Source organism: Wolffia australiana, chromosome 7 (assembly GCF_029677425.1).
Source record: "Wolffia australiana isolate 7733 chromosome 7, ASM2967742v1".
Taxonomy (NCBI): domain Eukaryota; kingdom Viridiplantae; phylum Streptophyta; class Magnoliopsida; order Alismatales; family Araceae; genus Wolffia; species Wolffia australiana.
Window position 1 is genome coordinate 14,742,953 of NC_135841.1, and position 17,326 is coordinate 14,760,278.

General features: G+C 34.5%; 1 protein-coding gene across 3 annotated transcripts; it reads right to left on the reverse strand.

Moving 5' to 3' along the window:
- Nucleotides 1–577: 577 nt before the first annotated feature.
- LOC144705976 (O-fucosyltransferase family protein) lies at nucleotides 578–3,956 on the reverse strand. 3 transcript variants are annotated; one of them, XM_078578858.1, is made up of 11 exons: nucleotides 3,640–3,956; nucleotides 3,102–3,180; nucleotides 2,840–2,907; nucleotides 2,419–2,507; nucleotides 2,110–2,287; nucleotides 1,880–2,008; nucleotides 1,668–1,801; nucleotides 1,374–1,587; nucleotides 1,104–1,288; nucleotides 859–954; nucleotides 578–776 (listed from the first exon to the last, which is right to left on the reverse strand). In XM_078578858.1, the coding sequence occupies exons 1-11, from the start codon at nucleotides 3,901–3,903 to the stop codon at nucleotides 647–649; spliced, it is 1,566 nt and encodes a 521-aa protein (XP_078434984.1). In that variant the 5' UTR covers nucleotides 3,904–3,956; the 3' UTR covers nucleotides 578–646. The 3 variants fall into 3 exon arrangements, with proteins under 3 accessions (XP_078434984.1, XP_078434985.1, XP_078434986.1); XM_078578859.1 differs by having other exon boundaries at nucleotides 3,110–3,180; nucleotides 3,640–3,954; XM_078578860.1 differs by lacking the exons at nucleotides 3,102–3,180; nucleotides 3,640–3,956 and adding an exon at nucleotides 3,017–3,037.
- Nucleotides 3,957–17,326: the final 13,370 nt, after the last annotated feature.

Genomic DNA, 17,326 nt, shown 5'->3' on the forward strand with positions numbered 1-17,326 from the left:
GATCGCGCGTTGCAGGAGTGAAAATCCAATAAAAATATTTACAAGGTCTTATATAATATATATGGAATTTTCTTTGGTTTTTTGTAGGGAAATATAGAGAGAGAATCAGAGGGGCATATCTCCAATTTTTTTTGGGCAGCGTCCGTTTACACGCCTGAATTAAAGCGGGGACTTTTGTGCAAAATGCCAAGGAATCGAGTTAGCGCCATGGTAGGCCGTCGGAAAGCTTAAATATAATGTTTTTCAGCTTTTTCGACCAATTTTAAAGTTTTTAAAAATCCGTGACATCCCGACACATCACCTGTACGAGGCCCCCCGTCACCGTCGCATCACCGTCACGGCGGGTTTGTCACCGTCACCGTCACCTTCACCGTTATGGGCCCTTAATTTCATCACCGTCAACATAACGTAATCCGTCGTGTTGCCGTCACCGTGACGTGTGACGTGACGGATGACGGCTGCCGTTCCCTACTTCCAACGCCTGCGGACAGGACAGTTTTTGTCTTGGGACGGAAGAACCATCCTGTCCTCGTATGTGCATTATGTATACATCAGTATTTAGTTTCAAAAATACCACTTTGCAAAAGGAAACAAAACTATATTATTGGTGTATTTGAGTTTGATAACCCAATCTGACAGTTCTGATTCAGCCATGTAATCGTCTTCGGCATAGGCATTCGGGTAACGGATTTTCGTAGAAAGATTCTTCAGTTCTAAAGCGACCACGGCCTTTAATTCCTGGTGTTGGACCAAGTCTTTTCCTCGGCGCCCCTTGTCTGCCAATACAGAACAATCTCAATTATTAATTGAGAGAAAATATTTTATGTCTGTTGTTTAAAGATAATTATAAATACCCACCTGGACAGGTGCATGCGACGTACAAGCTGGGTCAATGCTGGTCCTTCCGCCAACACTCCTCTTTCTAATTTATCAAAAAGCTCTACTAATCTTTTCCTGAAAAGGGGAAAAAAGAAACAAAAGCTATTGGATATTTCAAAAGTACATGCTTATGACACTTCGGGGTTGTTTTTTGGGAAAAAATATAAAATTTGGAACACTTCTACGAGATCAGTTAAAAAAAAAACAGAGGAAACAAGTTTTACCTATCAGGAACAATAGTCCTGCGATGTCCAAGAAATCTACGATGACCCTCAACAGCTCTCGCCATGTTTCCAGAGTATGAAGGCACAAAAACGTCACTTTCAACAGATATAATATAATCTAGAGCAGCAGCTTGCGACGCATGATTTGATACTATTTTCAGCTCCTCAGAAGTCGCCAAATCTTCCTGTTCATACCATTTACAAACCCTCCTTCGATACAGGTAAAATTTTACACTACTTAAGATAACTTTGGGAGAGGAATCTACGGACCTTGAATACTAGACGAGGAAAACGTGATCGAAAGCTCAAAAGGCGATTGTCACCGCCGAATATTTCTCCTGCTGCGATGTAGATCCAAGTGGATGGCGGATATCCCAACGCTCGTAGAAAAATTCCCACCTCCTCTGGAGTCAAAGGGCAGAAACCTCCCCTTCTTTGCTCCGTTGAGTTAATGTCCTTTGTTTTCCAGTGGCTTGTCCTCTCCCTGCGCATAAAAAGATGATCAAAATCAGATACACTCAAAATAATTACAGTTTCAAGATGAAAATAAGCTGATTCCACAACCGCATCTTTCGCAGCTCCTCAGCTTCAGCAGGATTAAGACCATACGTACAGCCGGTGAATGAAAGCATATCCTTTTCAAATCTTAAATGAAGGGCAATGTATTTCCCCCTCGACTTCAACCGCTCCACCAGTTTCTGCAGTGAATTACAATTCTCAGAAAATGAAGGTTTAATAATGCAGAAACAGAATGATGAAATAGAGAGTATATAGACTTTTCCAAGTGTCTCGATGGGAGGAGAGAAACGAAGAGCATTGTAAAGACAACGACAACGTAGCCTCTGTATATCAAGGGGGAGATCATTGTTTGCAAGCCTTGAGTCAGACTTGGGAGCGTGAATCACCTGTTCTGAGACAGGAAAAAAATAATTAGCATGATGGGTTATGTCTAAGCCAGCAATTTGGAAAGTTTCATAAAATTACGAAAAAAAGAAATGAAGAATACCCGATATTCTTCCCATAGCTGCGATAGTTCCTGATAATAATTAAAACTTGCCCAGGATGAGAAATGTTTGCGAGTTCTAGGAGAATTTTCTGAGTCCTTGGGAAGCTCTTTTATTACTCGTACGTCTCCTTCCAAAGATTGGATGAAATGAAGTTCGTCAAAGATGTCACCAAAGGAGCTGTACAGATGAAAAGAATGGAGCTCTTCATTAGACGAATATGCTCACCAAGCATTGTTGTTTGGAGGAAGTGAAAAAGTTATAATAATATATGGGGGTAACAAAGGAGAAACTTTAAAATGAAGTCTGACCTAGAATCTCTCCAAAAAGACTTCCGATCTAACTCAGGAACCACCAAAGTCGCATTCAATATTCTGGCCACAGCAACCATGTCACATATCTGTATAATTATGATTGTCAAAAAAAATTCTTTTGGAAATTTTGAATTGATTTTCTACGGGTAATCGAATGTTTACCCACATTAAAAAAAAGATCGAATTGATCGTATGGGAAATGCTTCCGTGGACAGGGAATAGAGGATCAATAAAAAGGAATGATAAATCAAGCATGAGTTCCTGTAGCAAAAAATAAAACTGCGGAATTTTTTTCAAACTGAAGTTTCATGCGTCTGGTTGATTTGAAACAAGATGGATTTCAAACAGCGTATTAATCGAAAGGACAAATGATATTTCCAGAGAAATAAAGTAATGCAAAAAATATCAAATGACTTACACCTGTGCGCATCTGGTTGAGCCCTCCATTGCTTCTTACAGTTAAATACCGGTCCCGTAAGCGTGGAGCTAATAAAAATGTTTAAAACGTGAATCAGGACAATAAAATATTTAGAATTTCAATGGCTACATCAGAAAAAACGTCCCTCAGGAGGAACAAAAATTTTCGCCCATTCACCTAATAAACATGAAAAAACGAGACAATTCTTGGCCACAGATTTTGGTTGGATGCACCATCTGCAGAATAGGAATAGAGAGCAAACCTTCGTACTTGCTAGATCGTTTCACACAAGTGCTATAACCGAAATCAAAGGGAGAATCCCACAATTTTTCATCAGAAACCTGCAATGAAAACAAGCATGCTTGGATCAACACTTGATCACTCTGATGAATCACTCTGCTCAGCCAGAAAAAACAACACGGTCAATTGTTTTCATCTCCAATAAAAAATGTATAGGTGAAAGGTATCCTCAGAAGTATCCAGGTCACAGTATTTTAAGGGAGATGTAACTAAGACGATTGGCGTTCATTTCGCACTACGAACAAATTAAAGGATATCCAGTTTTCCAAAAATTGCTATATAATCTGAGAAGAATAACAGAAAAGCTGGGAGCCAATCGCCAGAAAATTTTTAAACAGCGCAAGGAAATGAAGTCAAAACCTATAACGATCTGAATTCTTTGCCCGTAATTATAACATATTTTTTATCTCGGGTACTTCGAATATACGGACGGGAAAAATAAAACATAGATCCCCAGTAAACTTAAATTCAGCCTCATTAGACGGGGCAGATAGCATTACCTCCGGAAGATTTTCCATAAGCTCTTCCCGATTCATTTCAGAAATCTGACTATGAGAGAGGATGAAAAGGACTACAACAAATGCAAGAAGAAGCGCAATGTAGACGTAGAAACTGGATGAGGCTTGTCGGGGTTGACCCCTGTTCCTTCCATGGGAGAAAGAAGAAGAAGAAGAAGAAGAGAGAGGAACCAATCGGGGCACCATTTCTCGTCTTTGATTTCCTCGAGAGAACCTGCCACTGATTAAACTCCGCAGCTCTCTCATTCCGCTGTAGATGCGAATTCTCAGGAGACAGAATGAGAGTTCGTCGGAGAAAATGATAGAACTAATATTCATTCTGCTACAAGGTTTTCGCATAATCATTTTTTACAGCGTTTTACCATAATTATGATAATTATATCTCGTGTTCCTTTTGTATTATGCGTATTACCATGATATCTATTATGCATTTTAGATTCAGAGCTTATAATTCTGATGAAGTAAGTTTTAACGGTATCTTAAAGAGAGATATTTATATAGTATTTAAGCCAATTATATGCAGCAGAGTTCTGTGTTAATCAAGAACAACTAACACTGATTTTTTTTACTCACTATTCTCTTTACTCGGATGTCAGCTTGGGATCACAGCTTTTAATTATTTTCTTTTTTGGATTTTAATGTTACACCATTATGAGGATTTCCTTATTTTATAATGACTGAGTTCATTTTTTGAAGTTAGCAAAATGAAAAAGATAATAAACAAGTGAGCATCTCTTGATCCTATGTATCTGATGTACAATCAATGTATGATTTTTTGTCCATGTCTTCAATGGCTCTCCCTCCTACAAATTGGATGACCTTGTTTTTTCCAAACTCTATTTTTTCAACCAAAGTTGTGGAAGGGAAAAGATATAGTTTTTGGTTTACATCTACCTTGCAATACCTTGACAATTTTGACAACCCCTTCTTGTTTTAGAGCTTTAAAACACAAATCATTGGAGGAAAGAGAGAATTTGCTAATTTGTCAACATAATGAGAGTTCCTCTTTATAACCGAATTCTTGAACATTCCTAGCTTGTCTCAACAGCCCAAACCATTGGCTGCTCTGTTAGTTGGCAACTTGGTATGGATCTCTTTTGGTTGTGACCACTCTGAAAACTATGATACCATCTTTCCCATTCTTTGACATATGTTATTTTTCTCATTTGGTAATTTTTTTATGGTGGCCGCAATAGAAATGAGTTTTCATTGAGTGTTGGTAGTTACCTATTGATATTTTTGTATTAATTTAAGGTTCAGTTCCAATTAGTGGTTTAATTTGTAATGGTTAAGCTTGTGACATAACACGTCTAATAATTTGTATGTCATCTTTTCATGGCTAATGATCTTAGAATGTTCTTTTTAAGCGTCAGCCTATCACTTTTTGTTATACACCAACTCACGCCACAATATTTTGTATCATAACATTTTTTGTATGTTGGATTTGGGAAAAGTAATATTTAAAAATGTATTAAATTCCCCCATGCGATACATGTATTGTTATTTTTAATTTTTTAGTTAAAATCCTTCACTCTTCAAAACTTGGGAATGTCGATGTCAGATGATGTTAGCTCATAATATAGTCATAGACTAGTATAAAAAAATCACATGAGAAATACACTCAGCGTTAGTATTTTATATCTCTACAATATTAGAATCAACTCACAAAAAATGACTTATATTGTAGAAGTTAATGCAGTGGTTTTTAGAAAGGTCATGGCTTCAAAAATGTGTGGCGTTATTTGTTGGTCATTAGTAGCTAACATTTCATGGATTTATGTGGCCTACAAGCCAACCACACTCCTATAATTTTTCTATGTTCATTGAAATACATTATTGTTTATTATGAATCTTTTTTGATATTCATAATAAATCCTTGAAGACATGAAATGACTAAGATGATAGTCATGAGATAATAATACAATGATCTCTAGTATTTATCCATGTATTATAAATGTTCCTATCCCATGGATACTTGAGAAAGACAAGGAAGCAGCAGATCATACTCTCCAATGCACCTCAATGATCCTTTTTCATCATGTGCCCCGCTCCTGCTCCTTGTATATTCTTCTCGTTTGGATAGATAAAAGAGTCTGGTATGATCTTAAGTCATACTTCTTCCATGGGCGACCTTCCCAACATGTTCGGGTGATGCTACTACTATCTAAATAATTAATAAAATAAAACTACGTCCCACACATGTGATGAGTATAATAGCTCTTGTAGCCACTAATGTGGAGACTTATAGGATAGTTGTTGGTGCTCTTTAAGGAAATAGCCCATTAAATCGATACATATAAATCCCAGAATGGTATTACATCTATCAATCAGGTTGACTCATATCATAGTTGTGTTAGTGATCTTTTGACTTGAGATAGAGACATCTTGTAGATGGACAGTTGTGTCTTAGCTATAACCTAGAGTTCTTAATCACAAAATTTTCAAGTAGTCTTCATTTGGATGTAGAAACAAGTCCACAAAGATGACTACAAGGTCAAGGTGGAATTTTTCATCCCTCGTATATTTTGAGATTGACTGAAGGAAGGCAATGTACTTAATCCTAGCCACATAAGTTGAAATATCAGAGAATACCTTCTTCTCATATTACTAATTTATTGAATGACCAATTAGGGTTTAACAATAATCTATACATACCTTAATTCATTATTGGAGTCTCCAACTGATTAAGGATCATACATAAAAGGTAACTCATTCTCATATGATTCCACAAAAGAGTTGACATACTTCTTTTTAACTTCTAGGGATTAATGTGTAGAGGAGTACATCAACTCTAGATCATGAAATTTGAAATGTCAATGATAACCCCTTGTTAAATGCTTCTAGTCCTGTAGCAATTATGAATAAACAAGCCACAAGTTTCTCATGTTGCGGTAAGGTGATCTCACAATCTATTTATTCCTCAAAGGTAACTGAAGAATTTTCTCACCATCCTTCAGTTACTTTATTCATTTAGGCTACTCAAGAGTTGAGTCCTCGATAATATTCCTTTCAGACTATGGAACTTTTGTTAATGTTATTTTGTCTTGGTACTTCCTCACAACCAGGCCTCACTATTTGGTTGAGCATGCAAAATGTCATAAGCAATTTAGTAGAGAATAGTTAAATGAAAAAATGTGTTTCCTCTAAAATAATTTGCCTTTTTTGTTTTTATTATTCTTTTTTGCATGGTCTAGAAAAAGAGGCATAAAACTTCCCCTTTTCTATGACCCTTGCTGATTATATTGTTTGTGACATTGATTGTACTTAAATTTCATATATTGCTTATAACAATTCTTAAACGTTGCTTTCACAAGTTATATCACCTATAACTTGTTAGAAGGAAAGCTATGGATTGATATAGAGCTTGGACATGGAAACAGAGATTCATAAAAAGTTATCAAGACTAAAGAATGAGAGACAATAACAAGAGAATATGCTTATAAGATATATATGTTGGATTATAGTGCTTTGGTTGAACTCTGGAAAACTATCTTCTGTGAAGCAGAAGTTGAAATCAATATCTAAGACAAAATACAAGTTGTATATGTTGTGGGGAAATTGTTCCACCCTTGACCTGCTCCCATAAAGATTTTTCTAAAGCCGTTCGTGTGTCCTACCTCTATAAGTATCCTGCAACCAAGGTGCTCTTGGATCTCCACTTCCTCTTCTCCAACTCTTCTTAAAGTTTTTTGGATCTTCTCACCATGAAGACACTCTTCTTGGTTGAAGGGAGAAATGAGAAGGAAGAAGGGCGTTGAGGGGGGGGGTGTTGATTGTGTTGAGAGCAATGACATGGATGGACTAAGTGGATAAGTTACACTAACACTGATTGTGGTGTAGATGGCTACGAATATGCACCAGAAAGTGGCGGAGTGGAGTGAGTGATGCAGATTTTACCATTACTATGTGATGCAGAGTTATGGAACAATATTTATGATTTCCTTACGAGCATAGAGCAAGGGTCAAATCTAAAGAGAGAAAGTATTGAATAGGTGATTTTTTACCTTTGATTTATATCTTTAAGAATTTTTATATTGATTTTAAAAATTTTAATTTTAAAAAGTAAACTAGTAAAAAGAAATTTAAATTAATTCTAGGAAGGTCAGAGAATATTAATCCTATTTAAAATAATTTATTCAGATCTCATAGAATAATACTGAGAATTTAAATATGAATTTATAGTATAAAAATACTAATTAGTTATAATTTAAAGGTACCTTAGCCGGAACTTTGGGAGCGTTGGGTGACAGTAGATGGAGATGGATGTGAATGGAGTGGAATAGATGAAAAAGATATTGCATTGTTTGCAACAGAGATGATGGCAAATAAGCCCTGACAAACGACGGAGCGTCGCAAGTGATGTCAATTTTATTGTCATTGGCGCAATAGAGATGGAAGTTGATACGCGTTAACGACCAGCAGAGTTGAAGGTGGTATGCGTGAGAGTGGAAACCTAGGCTATCAGAGATGACAACTTTGGGAAAAAGATGAAGACATGAGTTGGAAAAAGACGTTGAATAACCTCATTGTCATGTGCCTGACGGACCGAGTGGTGCTTTTTCTTCATGTGTCTTGATCTGAATGTCACTCCAATATTTCACTCTTGGAGTCCAAGAATGGACCCAATCGAGATTTTGAATTAGTAAATCACTCAGCTAATCATAATTAGGACTAAAATCCTAGGATAGAGGAGGGAATTGTGGAGCTACCCTCAAAATTTCAGCCTGAAAATCCTTTTGGATCATTGATATCATTGTTTCAATCTTGAGCAATCTGAGCCATTTAATTTCTCTCTCCTCCAATTTTCTCTCTCCTCCAAATTATATTGCGGATTGCCAGCGTGGCAAAAACTTCTAGGACTGGTCAATTAATTCATTAAACATATTTAAATAAATTCAAAATTACATTTTCTAACTGATAAAATGATTTTTTAATGAACTTAACTCCAGAAAATTCCATAAAAGTACTAGAAAATCCAATAAATCAGAATATCATTTTAAAATATAATAAATCCATTAAAATATTTAATTAAATATACATAAATGTTTTTATGACTTTAAACTAATTTTATTCATGAAATTAAAGACAAAAGATTATGTTAAAATACCATAAAATCAAGAAAATTTTGGAAATTTATTCTAAAAGTGCAATAAACAATTTTAACCATTAAGAAAAAATATTTAATATCATTTCTATAAAAATAAGCACATTAAAGACATGAAATGATTGATAAAAATAAGCACATAATTTATGATTATCACATGGGTGATAATGAGAACCTAGGCTATTGACGATAATAATGTAGGAAAAAGGACAAAGACCTGAGTTCATTAGAGATGAAGATCATATTAATCTTGTCATCATATGTCCAGTAGGTCAAGTGATGAGTTTTTATCTGAACATTTCTCCTTGAATCCCTATTTTGGATATCACTATTTGAAGCTGAATCATTCTTGATCATCAGAATTTTTCTATGATCTTTGGCCCATGTGGTTCAGTACCAACATGACACAAACTTTATGGAAAAAATAATTTTATTTTAAAAAAATGTAATTTTTTTTTCAAAAATAATAATTATATTTGATTTATGAATCTTACATCATAAAGTTCCATATGAATACTAGAAAAAGGAAAAATCAGAATATCATTCTAAAAATATGAACCCTAAAAAATAACAATATATCTTCTAAAATTTTAAATTATTTTTCTTTATGAACTTTTGTTGAGTAAAAGTTATATGTATATTGTGTATTTTTTAGGTTATAATTTCAGCCTTGGGAGAAATAGTATTCAGTCATGAGCATCAGCTCTTCCTAGACCGCGAGGTTTTGTTCCGCAATTTCTGAAAAGAGAAGTGCCTACATTTTGTGGTGAGTATTGATGATAAACATTTCATTGATATTTCAAACACTGCATAAACATGTATTCTTTTTTTCAAAGTGAATTGAGATAATGGGAATTTCTTTAGGATTGGAAAAGATTAAGTTGGGGGATATTTGATAACCACAAATAACATGCTAATTTTTCATATTAATTTCATGTTTTATGTGTTTTTTTTATCAAATGATAAAAATGCATCTTATTAAGGCATTAAATTATTCACTAAAATTGTAAAATGAAACTCCAATTTTTCTTAGTTTGTATAGTATTTTAAAAACTATGACATTAAATTCATATAGAGAATACTTTTATCAGCCATTCAGTTTAAAATTCTTGGATTTGGTTCAATATTGTTAGGGGTTTTACATTTAAAGAATGAAAATTTTATTTCCACAATTTTATGGTATTTTAATAAAAAATTTTCATTAAAATTTTAGAGAAAATAATTTTAGAAATTTGAATGTAAAACTTTGAGTTTATTTATATTAACGTAGGTATTCTAATATTTTCCAAAAAAAATTGTGGGATGCTTGAAATTTGCCCATGGATCAGAGATGAGAGAGAAAATTAGAATATGTAGAATGATTTAAATGTAAATAATCATATCTAGTTATCTAATAAGAGTTTTAGGTGGAAATTTTTTAGGGTAGCTTCATCTTTGTCCTCTCTATCTATCTATCCCCATCTTTTGGAAAATGGGCACCCTTGGATTTTGTTACTAATAATGATTAGTAGAGTGATTTGTTCATTCAGAATCTCAAGTCTATTCTAAGATTCCAAGAGAGAAGGATTGAAGGAGTGATTTTCAGATTAAAACTCATGAATAGAAAATATTACTTGGCCTGTTGGGCACCTGATGATGAGGTTATCATTATCTTCATCTTTCCAAACTCATGTCTCGGTATTTTTTCTTTGGTTATCTCTACCGATGGCCTAGGTTATCACCATCATTCAACCCACCAGCAACTCCATCAATTGTCACCCATATTTGCCTCGATCTCTGGTTCTAACAGAGACAGTAAATCCTTACCACTTTCCCACTCTCCTGCTCAGGGCTATATGCATCTATCATCATCTATGTTGCACTCATTGGATATCTTTAATTATTTGCTCAAGTCCGTCTGTCTTATCACCATCGACCTTCACCTGATGCTGCCAAAATTAGGGTTAATATATTTATTTATAAATAAAGTGATGATTAAGGTATTTCTAATATTTATATAATTTTTTTGAATTATTTTTTCCAATTTTGTTTTATTAAATTAGGTTTAATTACTAGATATATTTATATAAATCCATTAAAATAAATTAAATTTGAATTTAGTTATACAATAATTTATTCCTATGGATTCAACACTTGTGATAAGCTTGCATAAAAAATTATAATTTTTTGGTATACACAACATATTAACCCTTATGTCTGGTTTATCAACTGCCACCATTGCTAGGAAGTACTTGTCATTGATATTTAATTAATTTTATTATTTATAATGTTCATTCTGTCATATATTTTTTAGTTCACAAACCTTTCAAAAAGGATTTTGGAGGTAAACCTACTTACTTAATCCTTTATTATTGTGGAATGAGTTTATGTTTTATACATAAGGAATTATGATTATCATGATCTTAGATAAAATGAAAGTTGTGATCCTTGTCATCCAAATGAGGAATCATGTGAGGACTACCATTATAAATTTCAGTCAGTTAAAGAAAAGTTATTGATTTCCCTAGATATTGCCATTCTTAGATATAATGAAATTTGATGTGTTTTATGAAAGTTATTATCATTCTTATCAAGTCAGAGAAAAGGATAGTGGTAATGAGTTGTGTTGTAGACATATTGATTACACTGCACTAAATCCTCTGGAAATTTCAATGCAATAGGAATTGTTTATCATGTTTTCAAGCATTAAAAATATCCATAGTTTGGGACCTTCCAAGTCTAATGAAACTTGTAAAATTGAAGGGAAACCTATAGTAAAGAAGGGAAAATAATGCCAACATCATTGTCCATCACAATAAAGACTGACTTTTTCGGTCTTCTCTTACCCCTTAATCATACAACATATAGTAAAGGAAGGAAAATAATACACATCAAATTCTTTTGAATGAATTCTTTCCCCATATTTTGTTCTACTTTAAAATCTAGAAGAAAATGAACAGATCTTAAGAGGAAAACTTTTTTTTTTGGCCAACCACAATTGGAGCACAAATATCAAGATCAGATACTAATAGAGGGAATAGAAGTTGAATTAGACAGCCCTAATATTGTCAGCCTTTGTCAATAAATTTAGGAAATTAGAACCCATGTTTGATGTCTTGAAATCCAGAATTAGCTAATGTTTCATCCATCATCCAATAGTAAATGAACTTAAAATTTTGAATTGTGGAGTTAGTACCACAAATCATGCGTCCTTTTTAACATGGTCTGCAGAGAGGATATTTTTCTCCATGAATTTTGGGGATCCTATTCTGTTACTGGTCATCATTTGGGCTCTCCTTCTCCAATTTGGATACAAACACTAAAAAAATTAATTTACTAAGTTCTGTATTTCAACAGAAATACAAGAAAAAGCGAGAATGTATCCGCTCAACTCAATGGATTTATATAGGGTTAGTCTCAAAAGTCGTTCATAAGTTTCAAATTCATTCATGAATATTTTAGGGTTTCTATCATTTAACCATAAACCATAAATGAATAGTTTATATGCATTATTGAATATATCAATTGATAAAGCACATTAGCAGGTGAGATTGAACATTTATTTGGTATTATTATGAAATATCTTACTGAAATAGAGTAAAAAAACACTAGTGAAATGCTTTTGTAAAGTCATTTTTCTCTTGAGTATCAGTTTTTATAATAAAATGACGGCTCTTTCAATGACCTTGATGCCAGTTCCTGTTTTTAGATTGTCATTATCTTCATTATTTACTTCATGAAAAAATCAGGAATTTGATGTGGGAGACTACATTAATCTAGAGAAAAATTGCCTTTCTAATATTTACATTTGACTACAAATGTAAAAGGCTAATATAATTTTCATTTTAATTATATATCCATTTGATGATGTATTTTTTAGAGTGGGTATCCATGTCTTCCAAGAAACTGTAATAATTAAATTAAGATAGGAAATAATGGTTGATATTATGTTGCCATTAAGCCAATTACAATTCCAGTTCCTTAAAATAAATATTTATTCACCATTATTATCATATCATGTTTATAAAAAGTCCTTGAATACATGCACTTTGTGAATTAGTATGAAAAAAAAATACACTGATCACTAGTCTCCAAACATGTATTCTAAATATTCCAGATTGTTGGATAATCAAGTTAATCATTAGTACCTGATCCAACTTATAGGATAAACATGGTTGACCTTATGGCCATTATTGTACATATACTACGGGCAAACTTGGGTACCTTTCAGGGAAATATTTGACTGAATTAATCCATGTGAATCTCTAAAATGTATAATGTTTAATCAAGTTATTTCGTGTCACAATTGTACAAGTAGTACATTGACATGAGGCACAAATGACATCTTATGGATAGATGGCAATATTTTTTACTAAGATGTACAAGTCTGTAATCATGATATTCAACAAATTCTTATCTCAGACATAACAAGATATATGAAGGTTATTAAGAGCCCAAGATGGGATCACCTACCCTTGGTATTTGAAGAAGATATATTAAATCCCTCTGAGTAGAGGAGATATTAGAGAAGGTGTTCTATAGTGAGCTATGTTACACGTCAGTACTTACTGGACTGATGGGTTAGTGTTTGATTATAAAGAAAACCCTAAGACATTCAAGAGTCTCATGTGGATGAAGGTTTATATGTATATGCAAAATGATGATAATAAAGGATATATGAGAGAGGTTATTCATCACTTTATATTTGTTAGACCATGAAGCATAGCTTTGCACCCCACGTGCTGGAAGCTTAACCTATCAATTACTCCTTGATTATTCAATATACATATATTGATATAGCTAATTAATAAGGTTAGCTAATAAGTGTTATTAGGACATTAAAGTTATAATGACTTTTCTGAAAATACCAAAATTGGAATACATACAGAGGGGCCACCCATTTTAGTGTTGGGTTGTAGATGCCTTGACATGGATGAAAAAAACAAAACGATTGGCAGCAAAAAACTTTTGCAAAATCGTAACGGCATCAATAAAAATATTAAAACGAGTACCTTTCCACGGATCGCATCCATGATTTCTTGGATCCTGAAGTGAGCCGAGTCAAGCTGCTCACGTGTGAAGCCTCTAGACGTATCCACGCGGTCCTCAGCACGTTGGATCTCCTCCTTCTCATTGACGAGCCCCGTTCCTTCTCCATCGGCGTCGTTACGTCGTCCTGATCACATCGGGTATGGAGAGGGGGGTGTTGGGAGAGTGGAGAAGAACGGGAAAGGCCCTTGAACAATTCTGGCCTGGGTGAATTTCGTTCAGGGCCTTCCCCTATTTAAACTAAGTGGGTATTTTTCATAAAACCCCCAAAATTTAAGTATATCTTCCGACGTCCAAAAGACCATTTGCGTGTGACTCTCTAGGCCCATGTATCAGTCTAGTTAATGACTCCAGCAGCCGAATAACCTTTATTGGCCTTTCAAATTAATTAACTATATCATCATATAGATTTATTAATGTCGGATCAATTTAACCCAATCAATAGGTCGAGTCTTTGACACGTGGGGTGCCAAGCTACACCTCGTGTCCTAGAAGATACAAAGGAGTGTTATCGACTTACTCATGGAACATGTTCGTCATCATTACCGTGTATGTATAATCCCTCATCCACTTGACGCTCCTTGGACGACTTAGGGTATGGTCAACTGTCAAACCCTAATCAGTCATCCGAGTTAGTACTGATGCATTTGGAAATCATCAAAGAACTCTTCTCTGATATTTCACTGGCTTGGCCAAGGACTTCATTGCATCATCTTCCTTAAAAAAGGAAGATGATTAGAGACTCATAGGCCATAGCCAAAGTACAACCGTCCGTCTAAGGTCTTTGGTGTCTTTGGTGTCTCAGGTCTAAGGACCACTTACACAACCGTGATGTGAATCAACCTGATTGAAAGTTTGGTATAATACCAGTCAGGGATTCGTACGGATTAATTTAGTGAACTCTTTCCATTAAAGAGCACCCACTATCTATCCTTAGTGTCTCCACATTAATGGCTACGGGAACGGTCATACTCATCATATGAGTGAGGCTAGATAGTGCTATTCTATCCGGATACTTCGATGTCCTTCTCGCGTATCCTTTCAATAGGAATGTTTAGAACACATGCTTAAATACTAGTGACCTCCGTATTACGATCTCATCATAATTCACTAAGTCTGATCATGTGTTCATGGACTTCATTATACGCATCACACGTGCACTACAATGAATATGTTCTATTAATGAATATGAAACGAGATGTGGAATGTGTGATTGGCTTGCCGGCCACATATATTTCCATCATTTAGGTCCTCATGCCATCTAGAGCTGGGCAGCCCCATTTCTTATTTTATTAACCATTCCACTCACTCTAATAGTGAGACTTGTGTTTAGGAAAGCTACTAGATCTTAAAAAAGAGTTTGGAGAAGTAAAAGAGGATATCCATATTCACATAGATCGCGTGGATAGGTCTCGGGGCAGGACATGTGAGCGACTTGAAGCAACTCTTCCAATGAGCATGTTAATGATGGAACTAGATTTCTGCAAGGTGACGCGATCATCAAGTTTTTATACATCAGCTATGAATTGACATCCCATCTTCCCCTACATAAAAAATATTTTAAGCACTTAATCAAAGCAGCACAATCCACTAGCTAATCAAAAGTGTTGATGGAAAATGAAGTCATTATCATGATCAAAGATATATGAAGACATTTCTTTATCACCATTTGGTGGATTATAATTTCAATAATTTTTTGACTTGGGGGAAAAATAATGCCAAGGTAGCAGTCCTCCATCTTTAAAGCTTGTGCTACAATGGTGTTGAAGATGACCTAGTTTGTGGTACCTCACGCTCATATCCGTGCCTTTGTGCTGGTTTAATTGGATGATCCCTAAATGAATATATATTTAATTAATTTTGTCTAACCAGCAGGATGCCCACTTTATGTGTTTGTTCTATTATTAGTATTCAACGATTAAATTAACGATACTGACATTTCTAGAGATTGATTTCATCCATGTTGGCCAGTTCAAGTCTTTCTCATAGAATAAATTAATGCATTGTTACCTAAAATGGATCAAACACTTGTTCGATCTCAGCCATGATCTAGATTTTTATACTCTCTTCCTATCTAGAGGGTCAAAATGTTACACTGGTGGCAGATAACAAATGAAATTTCTTATCTATGGTTAGCGAGGATTAAAAAGGAAAATTTTTGGGGGTCAACGACTAGTGTGCTGTCAAAGTGACTCCTCTTTGGTGATCGAGGAATCATCAACTATAAGAGGTCATAGTTTATGGTATCAAACTACAACTGACATTGAAGTGCTAGTGGTGGGCTGATGATGACATTGATGATGCTACTAAGCTGGACGAGAGCAATGATGATGATGATGATGCTATGATGGCTGTGTGATAGATTGGCCATATAAGTAGCAGGAACACAGCAATTGATGCCCTAATGCTATGAACTTTTTCAGAATGCTCTTATCTTGAATAATTTAAGAGAGCTTCTGATTCTTGTTCCCCAAGCATTTACTTGCATTTTCTTTCTTGAAGAAATTATACTCTGTGTGTTTATTTCCAGTTGATGAGAGACTGTCCTTTGAGTTTTTAATATTCACCTATACTTAGATTAGAAAGAAAGCATTTTAAGGATTTTGAAATAACTTTTTATATTTGCCTTTATTTGGAATAGAATGGAAGATTGATAAGGATTTTGAATTTGATTACTCACATCTTTAGTACGTTGACTATCCTTTACATAAATAAACCTAGTTGAAATACCATAATAGTTTTTTATTTCTTAATAAATACATATTACTCTACCTAGTTATTTCATAATATAAATTATTTGTATCATTACAGCTACATAAAACTTTAGAAATTACATAAAAATATTTATATTTACATTTATAAATAACATGTACATATTATTTTAACATATCACTATTTAAGAATAACAAATCATAATTAAAAAAGAACAGCAGTCCGGGGCATTGGGGGGTTTGAATTTCTGCCCTAACTTTGCCACCCTCACTGCCCCTGGGTCTGGGGCTGTCTAAAATTTGTCCACTTTGGATAAATTTCCGCTGCGAACCATGCGCCCATCCCTAGATGAATCCGTGTGCATCTAAATAATAGAGTTAGAATGAACCAATAATAGAAGAAAGATGATGCACAGATATCATACGAAATGATAGTCCACAGCTTTAATATATCTCCACCTCCCAAAATAGAAGTTGTTTCTTCTTCTCCTCTAACTACTGCTACATTATTTGCCTAAGCAAAAGCACTGGGCCGGCCAAGTCAACGAAGTAAAGACCACAAACAAACCCAGCATTTGAGATAAAATTATTTACATCAAAAGTCATATTAGTCACCAGAAGATTTAGGCTTTCTTGTGATTTGCGGTCAGTTTTTGTCAGCAAGTGATGGGCGATTCAATTCGGTTACGGATTGGTGCAAAAAAAAGAAACAAACCAATGGGTCCATGGTTGAGCCCTTTGATCAAATTCAGTTCATGGAGATCGGGTCCCATAAAAGCTAGGAATCAGATCGTCCATCCCAAGGACTATCAACTTGAAAAAATAT

What these genes read in the sequence shown, in the direction of transcription:
- LOC144705976 (XM_078578858.1), bottom strand. Translation starts at nt 3,903, where the DNA reads ATGAGAGAGCTGCGGAGTTTAATCAGTGGCAGGTTCTCTCGAGGAAAT. An exon ending in TCTTTTTGGAGAGATTCTAG is followed by an intron (nt 2,288 to 2,418) that starts GTCAGACTTCAT and finishes TCATCTGTACAG; the next exon opens with CTCCTTTGGTGACATCTTTG. An exon ending in AGCTATGGGAAGAATATCGG is followed by an intron (nt 2,009 to 2,109) that starts GTATTCTTCATT and finishes GTCTCAGAACAG; the next exon opens with GTGATTCACGCTCCCAAGTC.